The sequence below is a fragment of the Triticum aestivum genome, chromosome 7D, assembly GCF_018294505.1.
Source record: "Triticum aestivum cultivar Chinese Spring chromosome 7D, IWGSC CS RefSeq v2.1, whole genome shotgun sequence".
Taxonomy (NCBI): Eukaryota; Viridiplantae; Streptophyta; class Magnoliopsida; order Poales; family Poaceae; genus Triticum; species Triticum aestivum.
Genome location: NC_057814.1, coordinates 502,081,411 through 502,099,670, shown reverse-complemented (window position 1 = coordinate 502,099,670; position 18,260 = coordinate 502,081,411). Strand labels below are relative to the sequence as shown.

At 45.8% G+C, this 18,260-nt stretch overlaps 1 protein-coding gene, 1 long non-coding RNA gene and 1 other non-coding gene across 3 annotated transcripts; 1 reads left to right on the top strand and 2 right to left on the bottom strand.

The window, feature by feature from the left end:
• Positions 1 to 2,460: 2,460 nt before the first annotated feature.
• LOC123168082 (uncharacterized) lies at positions 2,461 to 4,378 on the bottom strand. Its single transcript, XR_006484204.1, has 3 exons — positions 4,045 to 4,378; positions 3,042 to 3,457; positions 2,461 to 2,964 (listed from the first exon to the last, which is right to left on the bottom strand). It is a non-coding gene; the product is annotated as an uncharacterized lncRNA (long non-coding RNA).
• A 4,200-nt stretch (positions 4,379 to 8,578) lies between these two features.
• LOC123168488 (uncharacterized) lies at positions 8,579 to 12,060 on the bottom strand. The gene is made up of 3 exons (XM_044586375.1): positions 10,876 to 12,060; positions 9,154 to 9,457; positions 8,579 to 9,065 (listed from the first exon to the last, which is right to left on the bottom strand). Exons 1-3 carry the CDS (start codon positions 12,043 to 12,045, stop codon positions 8,929 to 8,931), a joined length of 1,611 nt encoding a protein of 536 aa, XP_044442310.1. The 5' UTR covers positions 12,046 to 12,060; the 3' UTR covers positions 8,579 to 8,928.
• Positions 12,061 to 17,524: 5,464 nt separating this feature from the next.
• LOC123171600 (U1 spliceosomal RNA) lies at positions 17,525 to 17,685 on the top strand. The gene has a single exon (XR_006485310.1). It is a non-coding gene; the product is annotated as a U1 spliceosomal RNA (small nuclear RNA).
• The last annotated feature ends 575 nt before the right edge of the window (positions 17,686 to 18,260 follow it).

Genomic DNA, 18,260 nt, shown 5'->3' with positions numbered 1-18,260 from the left:
TCCAACCACCCATCATCAACACCACACCCCCCTCATCCTCATCGTCCCCTCCGCCCCCTCCCACACGTCTCCTCCTCTGATGACCTATGCACCACAACTTTGCCTCCGGCGGCGTCTGTGCCCCAACAAAGCCCCTCATGCCTCCTCCATTTCCCGCTGCAGTAGCCCCCTGCCACCACTGCCCCCGGCTACGTGCTGCTCATCCTCGGCAACATTACCTCCACCTACTACTAGCAAGGAGTAGATTTCTTGTGATTTGTGTTTCTCCTGAAGCATATCTTTTGCTTCCAGAGTAGGCATTTGGCTTTTGTTTTTCCAGCCACAGTTTATTCCATTCACCGATATTGTGATGTATAATGACTATAGAGTCATGCATAATTAAACATATCTTGCCCAGTCTCAAGATGGTCTTGTCAAGCACTACTTCAACTTCGAAACCAGGCTTTACTTCCTTTTCTCTATCTGTTATTTAGTGTAAAATCTTCTTGAGAGATCATTTGTTTTTTATTGATGGAGGTGACTGGTTTTCATTGTTTGAAATAATAAATGCTTTGTTTGCGCTCTACTCTTATGAAAGAGCTCGTGCTTTGTTCTCTAAGAGTTGACCCAATTGCGAGTATTGTACTCCCTCCGTTCCTAAATATTTGTCTTTCTAGAGATTTGAACAAGTGACTACATACGGAGCAAAATGAGTGAATCTACACTCCAAAATATGTCTATATACATCCGTATGTGGTAGTCCATTTGAAATCTCTAAAAAGACAAATATTTAGGAACGGAGGGAGTAGTATTTTGTTTCCAGCGAGGAACTCATTGAAATACATGTGCGAAGTGACCTAATAGTTTCACTCGTGAAAATATTATCAAACTAACAGATTTGATGGTGTCATATTCAGTATGTTTTTCGTTAACCAGAGATAAAGATATGTGGTGTACATGTGTAGTCTGATAAGAGTTATTTTGCATGAATAAAGAGAAAATATTTGGTCTGGTAAACACCCTCATATGTGTAATACCAGATCAATCACTAAGTGAGGCAATTTGGCTATATGGATCTGGGGAGCCTGGAACTTTATTTTATTTGAAAAGGATATTTAAAAATTCCAAGACAATTGATTCTTCCCTCTGGTATAGTTGTTCTCCACAAATATGTAAAATTCCACTAAATACTATATGATGATGTGCATGCTACGAAAGAAATCAAACAATTTAGCCTCAAAACAACAAAAATTTCTGACTAAATCCGGTTGGCTGCTTCGGAGGCCAGGCCAGAGCAGAGTGAATCCGCGGCGACATGCTTGATGAATTTGGACGAGGGGCGACAACATGGTGACACAGCTTAACTATTATGTTGTGATTCAAGAGGTTTTGTGATGACAAAGGGGATTAAGTCGTTGACTGGGGGTGCTGGTAGGAGGGGGTTTGTGCGGGTGTCCAATTAAAGTGAGATAATTGTCCCTCCCGCTATGAGGCTATGTATATGTTTCTCCCATTGCAACGCATGGACATTGTGCTAGTAACGAAAGAAAAACCAACGAACTTGAGGAAGCGAGCATGCGCGAGTGGGAGGTGGCCCTATTGGGCCGCGGCCTGCAAACAAAGCTAGCGAGCATCAGCTATCCTTTTTGGCTCCTGAAACGCCGCAAAGGAGCACTCAAACGAGATATGGGCGCGCCAATCAATTGCCACGAGGATACACTATACGAAAAGAACCATACGTACATACTGGAAAGTGGGCCAAAACAGAGCATCACTTTGAGGGATCTTTGATTCTTTTCTTTTTCTTCTGTTGTTGTCTTCGGGGCGCCGCTGACCCTATAGTTTTGAAAACATATGCATGCAGAGAAGCACTGTCACTTGCAGATGATTTATATGTTCAAAATCTGATGGTGGCGTCTGACCGCCAGGGGGTGGTGAATGACATAGTTCATGGGATGGGAGGTCCTCACAACTATGAAGCTCATTGCTCTTATGTTCATGAAATAATGAGCCGTAGAGATAGCTTTACTCATTGCTCTTATGTTCATGAGCGTAGGAATCACAACTATGAAGCTCATAATCTTGCCCAATTTGCTTGTAGACATGTTTGGTTGGGTTCTCCTCATAACCTAAGACTTGTACCTATGAACGTTATCTTGAATCAATAAAGTGGCAAGATTTCTCCAAAAAAAATATTCTTCTTTATTTAACAAAGAACGGATTTTTATTAATTTAAAAATGAAGCATCAAGTGGATACAATACAATGAGCACACACCCGGCCTCTGCATAGTTAGGATGCACACAACCAACACCAGCGCGCACACACAAACAAAAAACCACTATTATATGTACCATCCTCACCTGCATTGAAATGCTCCGACTATTATACATGTCCAGATGAAATACCAACTCATACCCCATAGAACAAAAATATTTTCTTCAGGAGAGAGGAAGGCCGGTATAGAACAAAAATAAAGGAAAAACTTCATTTTGTAAGACTTGCTCTACAACTGAGGGTGGCTTACAACCCGAGATTATAAACCTGCAATACCAATCGGCACGCACGCACGCACGAGGCTCTAAAGCACTCATCTAAACCTGTACATGCACCTTACGTCCACTAGCAATCAACCCATAATAATTTACACAACCATCACACAAAATTGCTGCTAGTACAAGTGCACACCACTCACGTGCCACCCGCGCGCGCACACACCCCAAAAACCTACTTCTCCTGTTTTTCACAAGGATCAAACGGGGCAACAGCAAAAAAGCATGGAACGGAATACCACCACCTGGCTGGGAAGGACGATACACACACACACACACACACACATTCCCTCGTCTTCACGAGAAGCCGACTGTTATCCCCAGCAGCCACAAGAAGAGCGTCCACTCGAGCATGAACATGGTGTGGAGGTACGACCGGTCCAGCGTGAACCCGAACACGGTGATGCCGGCCTTGTTGTTCTCCAGGTAGGTCACTGCAACAGCGTTTTTCATCAGCCCCAAAGATCATCTCAGGGAAATTCGACGAAATTTACGCTATGATTATACATACCTAGTGTCTGCCTCTTCTGGAAGGAGATCAGGTGTGTGTGAAGCTGGAGGAACTTGGGACACATTTGATTGCTCGCATCATTTTTTGCCCATTTGCATACTTGTTCCAGTTGAGCCTAGTTGAGCATATGCAGGGAAAAAACCAACATCTAGAGGAACTTGGTGTTCTCCAGTATGTCCTCATCGCCGGTCTCCTCGCTGGACTCTCAACCGCTCTCGTCCTAGGGGTACCCTTCCAGCATGGAGTTCTGGTTGGATCCCGGATCTATCTCATCGTCCAGGACCGGCTCGATAGTGCAGCAGCCAGCAGGCGTGCCACTTGGTGGTCTGGCCAGTAAGGGCCTGCGCCTGGTGAGTGATCTTGGCGGCGCTGCTCAGGATTATGATGAGCCTGAACATGAGCACAACTGAACATAGCTGCGGAATTCAACATGAAGATACATTAGGATCAGTATCTGAAAATATTGCTGAGTCTGCACGGCTGACACAATGTAACAGCTGTCCAAAAACTCTTAATTATTTGGCCTCTTTTCAGTTCGAAATGCCGAAAGTTTACTGCATATATTTGTTTTGAGTTAAGCTGCTCGTAAGTAGCAGCTTGTCCTAGCATAAATACAGTAGTGCTGCCAAATAGCTGAAGTAACACTGAAACTAGAACTTGTAATGATCTGTTAGATTTGTTTTTTCGATCAACAGGGGCTCACCCCCAGCTCCATTTTCATTGAAATCTATGACAAGATTTGTTAACACAGCATAGGTCACTGTTTGTGATTATGACAAGATCTGAAAGCTACAGGAGCTCTACACCTTATATACACTGTTCCAACCCCCTTCAGTTTGTGATTTCAAATTTTCAATAGGGTAATATCACTGATTCATGGCCCTACTTGTACCTTTTCACAAAGATGGCACGCCAATTAGCATTCAGAAATGAATGAAGTCCCATTTTCAGGCCCAGCGACAGATCGATGGCCAGCAGAGTGAATCAGGCAATCGAAGCTTACCGCGAGCTCGCCGGTATGGAGGAGGTCGTCGATGGTGTCGTGGCGCGTGGTGAGGAGCACGGAGGCGAACCGGCTGGCGGGGTCTGGGGTGCCGGATCGGGGCCATCGGCGTCGACTTCCGTGTTGTCGTAGAAGGAGCGAACGGCGGCCTCGAGGGCCCAGTTGTGGCCCTCGAGGAAGAAGGCCGCCTCGTCGGGGGTCGCCGAGGTGACGGCGCAGAACGACTCCACCAGAGACTGCGCCTCCGCGGCCGGCGGCGCGTGGGTGGCATCTCCGGCGGCCATCTCGGCTGCGGCGGCCGTGTGTCTGGCTTGGAGGGCTTTGGGAGGAAGCCTTCTCTTGGCGTTTGCCTCCCCGTTTTACCGCGTCGTCGTCGTTGGGCCGTCACGCCGCGAGATTCTTTACTTGGGCTTTGAGTTTGGAGAAGCTGTTGTTTGTTTAGCCCGTTAGTACAATTTGTTGGCAGACACAACTTTTAGTCCCACCTCGCCTCATTTAGTTCGCATACACCGGAATAAAAGGACAGCTCTTGCAACACTGTCGCAGGGCTTTGTCGCGTTAGCCTGTCACCCAAGCTCATTTGTGGGGGAGCAAAAGTTAGTCACAGATCTTGCTGGGCCTTATGGCTCGGGGGCCTGTTACCCAAGAACATTTGTGGGGAGCAAGAAGTAATCTGTGCACTAACTTTTTAATGTTCTACTAATATACATTTTAATGTGATTTTTTATGGTTTTGCTAAAGGACATCTGGATGTGCCCTAACTATTGCACATATAAGTCATGATCTGCTCTAAACATGCCTTTTCTTTTCAAAGCATGGACTTTCAATATAATTTTTATCTATTAAGCATGTTTTTTTTTCTTTACAAAGTATGTCCAATTTTTATGGTTTTGCTAAAGGACATCTGGATGTGCCCTAACTATTGCACATATAAGTCATGATCTGCTCTAAACATGCCTTTTCTTTTCAAAGCATGGACTTTCAATATAATTTTTATCTATTAAGCATGTATTTTTTTTTCTTTACAAAGTATGTCCAATTTTTATGTTGCCCTCTGGCAAGATAAATATTAACTTTAATTCTCATTATAACGCCGAATCAAATTTCTGCATGATGGTTTCCTTATCACGGCGGTGATTTATCATGTGTGAGATGAAAAGATCCATCGAAGTAAGAGAGGACGCTTTGGCTAGAGTTTCTCCCGCCTCCCGCTGGTGCTGTCGTCGGCTATTTCATCTCCTATGGTCTTAGGGCCGTGGAGGCGTGGTGGATGCTACCCCTTGCCGGTGAGAGGGCTTCATTTTTTTCATGCTTTTTTTATTTTTGTTAGGGTTTGTGTCCTGCTCAGAGTGGCGAGGCGGCGACGACTCTCTGAAGATGGAATAAGGTTCTCCCCGCCTAGCCCTCGTCTCGGTGGTGTTTCTAGCATCACCGGAGGGCGTGCGGAGTCTCACGGGATTCGGTCGGCGTTTATCTTCGATGGATCCATGCGAATCCTGTTTCCGTTCATCTATGTTCATGTGTCTACAAGTTGGATCCTTTCGATCTACGCTTCTCTTCATGGACGGTGGTTGCCGTTCTGGTGTGCTGGCCCTATGAGGCCTTAGCACGACGACTTCCCGACTGTCTACTACAACAAGGCTTGCCCGCCTCCAATAAGGGAGGGATGAAGATGGTGTCGCGCCTTCGGCTCACTCCAGTGATTGTAGTCGTTGCTGGGTGGTCTACGGACCCGGATGTATTTTTTTACTTCTGGTATTCTTTATACTATCTTCTCAGTTGATGAATAGATCGGAAGATTTCGCGCAAAAAAAGGAATTAAGAGGGAACGAACAATTTAGGCATCGTGTCTGACCTCCACGCTTTAAGTTATTAGGTTCCACACTTTTTCGCTTCCTTGATAGCATGGAGCTTTAATCTGGAGAACCTACTGAGTAATGCACTATTTTTATTTTGACTTGGATGGGTCACAACACATTTTGCCTTGTTACCTATTGCTCAAGATGCTAGGGCAACTCCAGATTTTGGAAATGCTCACCATCCTATAAGTACGAGTATTTCTTATAAAACTGTGATTGGTAAAATATAAAGAAATAGCCCATTTTAAGTAGTTTCACAATCATTTGGTCAATAAATACAAAACTATGCATTTTAGGATTCCAACAAAACATGAGTGGCTCACTTGTTATTGATGCAATAATGTATAGATCATGATCCACAAACGTAGGGATCACAGCACAAATTTATTGATTCGACACAAAAGAGCCAAAGAGCATTTAAAAACTTTAGCAATTATGTTGTCAATTCAAACACATCTGAAACGAATGCTTGTTTGAAAGAATTATTACTAGCAATGACAATACGGTGAATGAAGTGGTGTATGTGGCAAAGCAGTATCATAGTAACAAAAATACCCAACAACTGCCAAGTACAAGTAACTTTAAAGAGAGCAACAATAGAATTAAACTTAAACATATGGATCGATATTTGGGACATTGCATGGATGATTTCTAAACAAAAATAATAATTCACTGGGGTCACGCTAGCAAAGGAAAAGGGGCATCAATCGCCGCAAGAGCTATATCACGCTTATAGCGAGATATATACTCTGCTCGCTTGAAGAAACTCCCTCGCGCTTTGTTTCTGGGCCGGCCCATTTTGCGGTTTGCTCATTTCATTTCCTTGCTCACTTGGGACGATCGTTGTACTGGTTTTTGGTTAGGTTTTCTACGGTTGTATTTTTCTGTTTTCTTTACTTTTTCACCGCTTTCTATGTTCTTTTTTCGGGTTTAACTGTTTTTCTTTCTTTCTTCCTCTATAATTTCTTCCGGTTTTCTCTCTTTCTTTTCTCGGTTTTCACGGGCTTCCTTTTTTTCATTGTTTTTTTCTTCGTCTTTTTTCTTTGTTTCTTTCTCGGGTAAACGAGACCCCGACGCCTAAAGGCAACTCAACAAACCAGCGTAGACCCCCTTGCGTCCTAGCCTTGGCCCATTTTATTGAACCTTAAAAAATGTTGTAGGTAGTGAGATTCAAAGTAGGAACCTCAATGTTTCCTTCCAAACACAGAAACCAACACGAACAGCTCACCTATTGTGCATACTAATACTTCTTTTGTTTCATGTTGTGCGCCTAGAAGACACATGTTTTTTCGGTTTTGTTTCGGCCAGTTTTTGTTATTTTTTCCTTTTTCTCTTTCTCTTTCTTTTCCTTTTTCAAAATTTGTGAACTCTTTTTTAAAATTGTAAACTATTTCTTCAATTCATGAACTTTTTTCAACTTCCTAAACTTTTTTCAAATGCATGAATGTTCTTCAAATTCACAAATTCATTTCATTTTTAACGAAGTTTTTCAAAACCCATGAAGTTTTTTCAAATTTGTGATTTTATCTAAAAAATAAGAACCTTTTCCATTTTTATGAACTTTCCAAAAAATTTGAACTTTTGGAAAATTCGTGAACTTTTTTTAAAATATCAACCTTTAAAATCCACACACTTTTAAAAATTTGGTGAACTTTTTTCAGATTCATATATTTTTTTGAATTCACATTTTTTTCAAATTCATGAACTTCTTTTCCGAAATTCATGAACTATTTTCAAATCTAGCACTTTATTAAATTAGTGAACTTTTTCGAATCTGCTTATGTTGCTTCAAAATCTATGAATTTTTCCAGTATTTACGAACTATTCTAAATGTCATGAACTTTTTTGAAATTCATGATTATATATTTCAAATTTCATCATTATTTAAATTCATAAACATTTTTAAGAATGTTTTTTTAAAACCATAAACTTTTTCTCAAATTCGTGGAATTTTATTCATAAAATTTAAAAGAATCATAGATTTTGGAAACTGCTGGCCATGTGGTACAGTAGATAAAAACCGCTGGCCATGTAGGACTGTAGTTTTGTCTTTTCTTTTTGAGGCAAGTACTGCCTCCATCCCGACTTACTTGTCGCAATCGGAACAGAGGAAGTAGTACACTAGATCATATTGTAAGTTTCTTTTAGGGGAAGGTCATACTGTAGGTAATAACGAAAGAAAAACCAGCGAACTTGATAAAGCGACCAAGCGCAACAGGGAGGTGGCCTTATTCGGCCCCGGCCTGCGAGCAAAGCTATAACGAGCGTCAGCTATCCTTTTCGGCACCTAAAGCGCCGGATAGGAGCCCATCAATACAGAAAGAACCGCAGATACTGGAAAGTCAGCGAACCCAGAGCATCACTTCGAGTGAGTTTTGATTCTTTTTTTTTAACAAAAAATGATTTTTTTAAATGTAAAAATGAAGCATTAAGTGGATACAAACACAATGAGCACGAGCACAGATCTGACCTCTACATAGTTAGGATGCACATAGAAAACACCAACGCGCACTCAAAACTACTATTAGATGTACCACCCTCACCTGCATTGAAATGCTTGGACTATTATACATGTACTGAATATGAAATGCCATCTCATATCCCATAGAATTCATACTGAAATACGGAGCACAAAACATTTTCTTCAGGAGAACAGAAGACTGCTAGAACCAAAATAAAGGAAAGAGTTTTCTTTTTTTGACACACCAACTCTACAACTGATGCTGGCTTACAAGTTACAACCCGAGATTATAAACCTGCAATGCCAAGCGTCACGCACGCACGAGGCTCTAAAGCACTCATCTAAACCTGTACATACACCTTACATCCACGAGCAATCAACCCATAATAATTTACACCACCATCACACAAAATCGCTGCTAGCATACAAGTGCACACCACTCACGTGCCACCCGCGCGCACACACAAAAAACCCTATTCCTTCTCTTTTCACAAGGATCAAACGGGGCACAACAGCAAAAAAACATGGAACAGAATAGAACCTTGGTGCGTACGTTCCTTGTGTTCACGAGAAACCGACTGTTTTCCCCAGCAGCCACAAGAAGAGCGTCCACTCGAGCATGAATATCGTGTGGAGGTATGACCGGTCCAGCGTGAACCCGAACACGGTGATGCCGGCCTTGTTGTTCTCCAGGTACGTCACTGCATCCAACAGCGTTTTTCATCAGCCCCATTACCTTCTCATGGAAATTCAACGAAATTTACGATGACTGTCGATGATCATACGTACCTAGTGCCTGCCTCTTCTGGAAGGAGATCACGTGCGTGTGAGGCTGGAGGAACTTGGTGTTCTCAAGCATGTCCTCGTCCCCGGTCTCCTCGCTGGACTCGCAGTCGCTCTCGTCCTCGGGGTACTCTTCCAGCATGGAGTTCTGGTTGGATCCCGGATCTATCTCGTCGTCCGGGACCGGCTCGATGGTGCAGCAGGCGTGCCACTTGGTGGTCTGGCCCGTGAGGGCCTGCGCCTGGTGAGTGATCTTGGCGGCGCTGCTCAGGATTATGATGAGCCCGGACATGAGCACAACTGAACATAGCTGCAGAATTCAACATGAAGAAACATTAGTACCGTTGCCTGGAAATGGTGCCAAGTATGCAGAGCTGAGACAATGTAAGTAAGATGTGTCCGAAAATTCTTAATTCTTTCACCGTTTTTCAGTTCAAAATGCCGTAAGTTTACCACATAAATCTGTTTTGAGTTTAGCTGCTCCTAAGTAGCAGAGTGCTTCCAAATAGCCGAAGTAACACTGAAACTAGAGCTTATAATGATCTGTTAGATTTGTTAATGCCGCATAGGTCGCTGTTTGCGACTATGAAAAGATCTGAAACTAAAGGAGCTCTGCACCTTCTATACACTGTTCCAACCCCCCTTCGGTTTGAGATTCCAATAAGATCACTAATTCATGGCCCTACTCACACCTTTGAAAGATGCCGCACAAATTAGCATTCAGAAATGAATGAAGTGCCATTTTCAGGCCCATCGACAGATCGGTGGCCAGCAGAGTGAATCACATCACACCTTGCTAGCTTTGCTGTTTCTCACATGATACTATTCCAGATCACTTAATTATAGACGTCAGCCAGCCCAATTATTGGATTTCTAGATAATCTCAGACGAAGTGTGATTCTTCTGAATATCAGCTTATGTTGGCCTAAATACAGTGGTGCTTCCAAAATAGCTGAAGTGCCGCTGAAACTGGAACTTCTAACCATATTAGATTTTTTTTTCTTTTGAATTGTAACCATATTATATTTGTTAATACAGTATAGAGGTCGCTGTTTGCGATTATGACAAGATCTGGAAACTACAGGAGCTCTACACCTTATATACACTGTCCCAACTCCCTTCAGTTTGTGATTTCAATAAGGCACTATCACTGATTCATGGCCCTACTCGTACCTTTACAAAGATGGCGCCCCAATTAGCATTCAGAAATGAATGAAGTCTCATTTTCAGGCCCAGAGACAGATCGATCGCCAGCAGAGTGACTCACGTCACACCTTACTAGCTTTGCTGTTCCTCACATGATACTACTACCACTTAATTATAGACGTCAACCAGACTATTGGAGTTCTATATAATCTCTCAAGTCTCATCTACTTAGAGGACAATGGAGCCTGTCCAGAAACCACCGACCAAGTGTTTTTATTTTCAGAGAAAGTCCTGAAAGTGTAACTATGAAGGCAACTGAATCCAGTAGAATTCAGCACTTAAACGATTTGACCCAATTTTTAATCCCCTCGTATAGGCAAGGTACCAATCAGTTGATCGATTCTAGGCAGTTCCAACTTGCTCATAATTTTTAAACATAAAGAGTTATTGGTCCGGTCTGAATTAGACTGCGATAAGATAATCTCAAGTAGATTGCGATCCCCAATTTTGCCCAACTGAACACACACATCTCATTCAGAATCGAGCCTAAGAGAGTGGATAAATCAGGCAATCGAGGCTTACCGCGAGCTCGCCGGTGTGGAGGAGGTCGTCGATGGAGTCGTGGCGGGTGGTGAGGAGCACGGAGGCGAACTGGCTGGCGGTGCCGATGAGCAGCGCGGCGACGATGAACCTGCGGAAGCGGTGGCTGATGACCTTGAGCTGCTTGCGGATGTCGAGGTGCTCCCTGAGGACGCGCTCCACCCCCATCCTGCCTTCCTCCACCTCGACGAGCAGGGAGCCGGCGAAGTCCTCGAGGCGGAGGCCCTGGAGGTGGCAGATGAGGCGGAAGAGGACGCAGGTGAGGAGGTAGATGGCGCTGCGGTACATCCAGGAGGCCATCTCGAGGGAGCAGGCGAGGACGTCGCTGAGGACGTCGTTGGCGAAGAAGGGGAGGCGGTCGGCGGAGGTGGCGTACCACCAGGCCTTGTAGGCGGCCTCGGCGGCGAAGCAGGGCGCGACGAGGGAGGCGAGGAGGCGGAATGAGAAGGCGAGGCGGGCGGTGTAGTTGAGCCGGACGCGGTCGCTGTTGGTGCGCAGCTTGTCGAGGTAGAGCAGGCGGCGGAGGCCGATGCGGCGGAAGGAGGAGGAGAGGCAGAGGAAGCTGGCGCCGGAGGCGGCGGAGAGCGAGACCTGCACGACGGCGTCGAAGGGGCGGCGCGAGGGGCGGAAGGCGATGACGAAGTGCGCGACGGCCGGGACGGCCACGGCGAGGAGCAGGAAGAGCAGCCAGGACAGCGCGGCGCGGCCCGGGGCGGAGTGGTCCATGCACACCCACCGCAGGCACGACCGGAACCACTGCAGCTCGTCGTCCGCCCGCGAGAGCGACCGCTGCATCCTCGCGCCGCCGCTGACGCACTTCCGCACCTCCGGCAGCAGCGGCTCCCCCGTCCCCACCGGCGGCGCGCTGGACCGCCGGCCCATCGGATCGATCGACGAAACCGCGGCGCGGATTCGTCCCCGCTTGTGTCTGTTGTTTGCTTCAGAGGAGCTCTGCGCGTGGCGTTCCCTGGGTGGTGGCGGTGGAGTACAAGTGGAGGAGAGAGAGACGGAGGGGATCTTGTTTATATAAAGGCGACGGGAATTGGGATTGCTTGTGCTTGGGATCTCGGCATCTCTCGTCTCGCAGGTGTGTGGGCGGGCGGGGTGGGGCAGGTCGGCGACGGAAGTGGTGGACGAGTTGGACGCTTCCATTCCATTCCATGGGTGTGACCTGTCACCACCACAGAGCCGAACAGAAAGAAAGTCAAGTACTCACTCCGTTTCTAAATACAAACTTTTTTTCTCTTTAGAGATTTCAAGGAGTATATAGAAATTTTTTACAGATGCCCTTCTTGTTTTCCTTCCCTAACCCTAAACGGCTAGGGCGAACTCTTCCCTCTAGACATTACAAGCGAGCTCATGGAATCGCCTTCACTCTACTTGCCGCTCTGGCGGCCGGTGACGGGAAGGGAAATCTCGGTGCCACCGCTCCGGTTAGTAGTTTAGGTTAGGGTTTTTAGTCCTCACAGGTGCGACGCTTCTTCTTCGAGTTTGTCTTTCGGACTACAATCCTCGACGGAGCTCCGTTGTAGATTCCCGTTGTCTCCTTGGGGTAGTGATGTTAGGGTTTCTCGTCATGCAGCGAGATTTACTGTGAGGTATTTCAAATCAATGTAAGAGTTCAATAACGACGATCGCAGCTCCAGGGCGCTGGTCCTTAGGGCACGTGCACGAAGACATCCCGGCAGCCATTGACAATGTCAAGTCGGATCCAATAGAGGAGCGGTGACAAACGAGGCGTCCGTGACAATAGTGGTCTCGATATTTTGATGAAATTTTTATTATATTTGAGATGTTTTGTATTTCTGGTAAACTTTTTCTAATGCTTTTCTCCAAGAAAAATATCCATGTATTTGTATGCTTGTATAGTTTCATAGAAAAGGTCAATTTTCATAGCTCTGTTATTTTTTTACAAACGTGAGAGGTATTTTTCTTTTTGAACAATTTTCTTTACAAATTTAACACTGAAAGGTATTTCGGCATGCGTGTACAATTTCATGACAGAGATAGCTTGGCAAGGAAAGATCCCCTTTTTAGAAAATGTTTGTTTAAATAATAAGGATTTTTTTGCATTTTAAGAAAATTCATTAGTATCTACAGTAGACTCTTATTGCTCTGCCAGTTTTTGCCGATTTTTAGGCTAACCAGTTCTTCTTACTTCCGTATATTTTTTTCAACAATAAATTTAGAAAGAAGCTCAGTACAGCACAAGTTCATTAAGCACAGCCTGGTTCTCAATAATAGCTTCTCAACTTTTCTAGTTCCTTGCCTCACCCAAGTCAGAAAAGTTACAGGCTGTTAAACTGGAGCCACACGAGGCTCTGTCAGATAGTGGTGCCTTTAAACTCACGGTACCTAGTACCATTACCTAGTCAGATCAGATATTACTGCTTGTCTTCATTTCGTCGAGGGGGTCAGGTAATATCGGACGATCTTTCCATAGACTTATCACCGCTCGTAACCGTCACTCAAATCGCGACGTTAACCTTGTTCCACCGCAACCGGCCGAGTTATTGCTGCTGTCTTGCAGTGTACTGCCTGAGCCTACCCACGTACAGGAGTATTTGGTTACAGATTAGTAGTAAAAATTCCTATAAAAAAATATTATAGTAGTAAAAATACTGTTAGTCCATTGACTCCCTCTCGACCGATTGTCACGTCACGCTGTGACTCTGGCCGCGCCCACTGGATTCCTTTCCCTGGTGCCGCTTTCGGAATCCCTCCTGCATCTCCGGGCATCTCATCTCCCCGCCACGCCAGCATTAACACCGGAACCCGGCACGCAACAAGAAATCGCTTTCTCCGGGAATTATTGCGGCCAAGTTGCACGGGGCAATGACCCATCGACGACGACGCCCGCCGTAGCCTCGTAGCCACTGCCTCGCTCAACTCGCTCCTTGGGTGTACGGCATCGGCGTCCCTGGCAGGCAGATCGGGAGCCCGGCGAGCGCCTTGCCCTGCGTGCGTCGCACACGCACGGCAGCGGCAGCGGCAGCTGCTCTCTCCCTCCCACGTCGCTCTCGGGAGTCGACCTGTCGTGGCAATGGCGACATGGCGCTGCATGACCGGCCTTCCTGTTCATCGGTCCTACCGCGCGCGCGGAACGGGACGCCGCCGGCCTGTCTCTTCTCGGCGTCTCCTTCTGCCCTTTGGCCGTGCCCAACGTACGTACAGGAGGGAGGAGCCTCTGTCTCCAAAAGGCGGAGCGGGACCGGAGGCAGGGCAGATCTTTCGTTGCTCTGCTCTGAATGATGCGCGGCGCGTCGGGATCTCTTGAACTCGTCCCTCGTTTGGTTCTTGGGCGTGTTGAAGGGCGCGCATGAGGCGCGGCGATAGGTGATCAGGGTCCCCGGATGAGGATGATAACTGGGACGGATTATTGGGGATTCTTTCGTTTTCAGGAGGTTTCATCAGTTTCTTTTTTGGAATGGAGGTTTTATCAGTTGATAATCTATTCCACGCGTCGATCGACTGAAGCCTGTTCTTTTTGTTGCAAAAAAGAAGCCCTCAGATCTACTGTATTAGCAATACCAGCAGTAAAAAAAAGCCCGCATCAAAGGATGTCGCGTCGCCGCCACCCTCCAAGCGCCGAGGCCAGGAGAGACGAATCTCTTCGTCGTGCACGAGCAACAAGAAAGACACAGCTGCAAGATCCTTCATGCCGCCCCAAGAGACGCCGTGGTGGAGGTGGATCCGTTGTAACTTATAACGACGCAATGCCGTCGCCGCCACCCGAACAGTGCCTAGAAACCTATCCCTAGCCCTATCCACAAGCTGGAAGCGAAGAACTAAGGTTCCCGCGCCCTCACACCGCCGGCGGCGGACGGATGGGAAGAGGAACCACCGGCCTCGCCGGCGCTGGATACAGGAGCTCAAACGACTATCTAAGGCCTGGTTTTGGAACGACACAATTACTTTTCCTGTTATTATAGTAGAAAAAAGAGAGGAATGGACATACGAGATAATGCAATCCTACATTTGAATTCCAACAATACATGTAATGGAGATATTATTTTTAAGTTTTTCTAGATGAGTTAATTTCTAGATGAGGGTATCTTTTGATGTAACTCAGGTTCTTCAAGGTTTCTTTGATTTGTACGAATTTTAGAAAAAAACAATAGAGCGTTTAAATGTCGCTCCATTTTCATGATTTTTTGGCACTTTGTTTTAGTGAAAAGTAACACCACTCAATCATCCTGCTACAATTCTTTTCATGATTTTTTGGCACTTTTGTTTTAGTGAAAAGTTACACCACTCGATCATCCTGCTACAATTCATTGTTTTCTGTGGCGGGTCAAACACTCGATGGCTCCATCCAAAAGAAAAACACTCGTTACACACCTCTCACTCCCTCCCCAACCCCAGGCGGCTAGGGCAAACTTTTCTCTCGAGGCTTCACCGACGAGCCCGTGGATTCGCCTCCTTTCTGCCCGCCGTCCCCAGAGCCGGTGGCGGGAAGGAGAATCCTGATGCCTCCACTCCGGATAGTAGTTTATGTTAGGGTATTTTAGTCCTTGCAGGTGCGGCGCTCAGACGGATGGTGGCCCTTCTTTTTCGAGTATGTCTTTCGGGCTTCAACCCTCCTCGAGTTCGTCCGTTCGGACATAGTCGACGGAGCTTCGACGTAGATTCCTGACATCTTCTTGGGGCGGTGAGGTTAGGGTTTCTTGCCAGGTTACGAGATTTGGTGTCAGGTGCTTGAGATCTATGCAAGGGCTCCATGGCGATGACTACGACTTTAGGCGTTGGTCTTTAGGGGCACGTGCACGAAGACTTTTTGGATGTAATCGACAAGGTCAAGGCGGCTCCGATAGAGGAGCGGCGACGGTAGTGGTTGTTCGATGGTCTTAGAATCTCGAAATATTTATTATTATTTTTGAAACGCTTTATACTTCCGATGAATTTTTATAATAGATCTGATTCATTCTGCAAAAAAAAGAAAAGATCTTGTTGATGCTATATTTTTTAGTTTATTTAACATCGTAAGATTCAAGAGAGTGTCTTTCTTTCCTGGTGTTTTAGTAACCTGTAAATCAAAGAGGCGATGTATTTTTGGAACCAACAAAGTAAATGGACCATAATCGGTTAGATCCTTTTTGTTCATAATCGAAGAATCTGTCTTCATTTTTCCTCCTTGGTTTTGGTTGAATTTCGCGCGGTGGTTTATCGTTTGGTAATTTATCCCGTTTACAAAATTCATTCATTTTTTGTTCATGATCATTGACACTATTTTTCTTTCTTTCTTTCTTTCGATTTTACACTATTTTGTTGGTGGTGTTACTGTCTATTCCTGGGATCAACTCTTTTTTTTCTGGTGCCCCAATCATGGTGCTGGTGCGCGCGCAAGGCGCAACACGCGATCCGACCGATCACAAACGGTACTATCAACAAACGATTGGCGGGCCGGCCAGGAAGCGATCGATCGAAACGCGGTGGCTGACGGTCCGGCGAAGAACGCGCGCGGCACCGCCCCGTGATCACCGATCAGATCACCACCGCCAATCATTCATGTGATCCTCCAGCTCCTCCCTGCAACCAGCCCCATTCTTTTAATCCACCCGGGGATCTAGTAGTATCTAGTCCGCGCTTCGGTGGCCGGGGCTGAGCGGAGAAGAGTAGAAAGCGACCAGTTCAGGAGTCAGTCAGAAAAAGGTTGCCCCCGTTTCGATCTGATGCCATGTTGCAGATAGATCCAACGCGCGCGACGTACTTGCCGTCGGTTGATCCCAGGTAGACATAACAGCGCACGTACGCACCTTTTGTCTTCTTCTTCTTCTACAAGTCTTTGGCTGCTAATGGGAAGGGTAGACGCTTCTTTGATCCCGGAAGGGCCGGGAATCCATGAACCGTGACGACGGCGATGAGTCACATGTTGCCCACACGTAAAGAAAGAATCGGCAAGCAAGCTAGCTCTTGTCATTTCCTCTCTGATCTTTCGGTTGATGAGAGCCCAGCCCCAGCTCACCTATCACGCTTGACTAGGAAGTCTGGGTCGACATGGCTTATCATAAGATTATCAGTCAGATAAATTAAACAACTTGATGTCAATTGTTTTTTTCTTTCCTTTTCCCAGCGAGGACTGGGGGTGTGGGTGTCAACCGTGAAGGAATGGCTATGTTCTTTGAAGGGGTGGAGGGATCGCTGAGGACTGAAACTTTCGCCAATATAAGGAAGAGCATTATTGGGAGACAGAGAACTACGGTCAACTACAAACACTGGTCAACCCTGTACCATGTCATGCATAGTACAGCTCTTGGAGGCAGAGCGGCAAAAAATCGATCCATGTCACATCCTTTTCTCTTTTATACAGTTTCTTGGCAAGAGCAAACAGTGAGCAATCTTTACGGGCTTTTCTGTTTTTCGTTTGAAAAAGTAAGCGAGCTCTTTCTATTCTTTTTTTAGGGATACCTCTTTCTATTCTGGGTACTGGTCCTAGCGATCCAGGGCCCATTCAGTAACGCAAGTCCACGCGAAATAGGCCCACATCTGAGCAGCCAACAACTACAGAGCGCTCTTGTTTGCCTTAAAAAAAACACAGCGCTCTTGTTTAGTTTAGTACCACATCGACAACACAATAAGATTATACTAGGAGAGCAGGCTATATTATGATGGCTAGATGCCTCGTTGCAAGGTACTTACCTGGACGGGGTCGACGAGCGATCAAGAAGACTCGTGGCCTAGGTCAATGACTCACATTGCACTTGGTGAGTGCGTTGGTCTACCATCTTACCTAGTGGGAGAATGAACGTCATAATTTGTGGTAGAGGGGGTAAGCGTTCGCGCGGCCCCTGCCAAAACAATAATAACATTTTTTAGCCATTCACTTGTGAACCTTTGATTTCATCATGATAATTTCCTTTGTCATTTCTTTTATTCTCTTGTTGATTTCTTTTATTTGTGATATGATTCGCGGTGGCGCAAAATCATTGGTTAAGTCAGTACTAGGATGGAAATGTGCAACTTTCAGTTTTCGTCGCCTTCATGAAGAATCAGAAAGCGACCAGGGCAGGATACTTTGTTGTTGTCTGGATCTGCAGGTTGATGGTTTTGTATTCGGCATGAGTAGTGACGTGTTGTCGCTTACCGCGATAATTGGTCTATGTTTCCTTCACTTATGTGCTGATATTTGACAGGACGCTTCTTTGATTCCTGAAGGGTTGGAGATTGGCACACAAAGTCAAAAAGTAAAGGGTGGGAGCTGGCAAGGCTAAATGTCGTCGTGTTATCAGACGGAGAGCATATGGATGCAACACTTGTTTTTATTACCTGGTCAGCTAGTGCTTCTCTTTCATTTTTCTCGACAATCTTTTCATTAACTTGTCACTGCTCGCAAACGACACTTAATCGTGACGTGCATCCCCCACAGG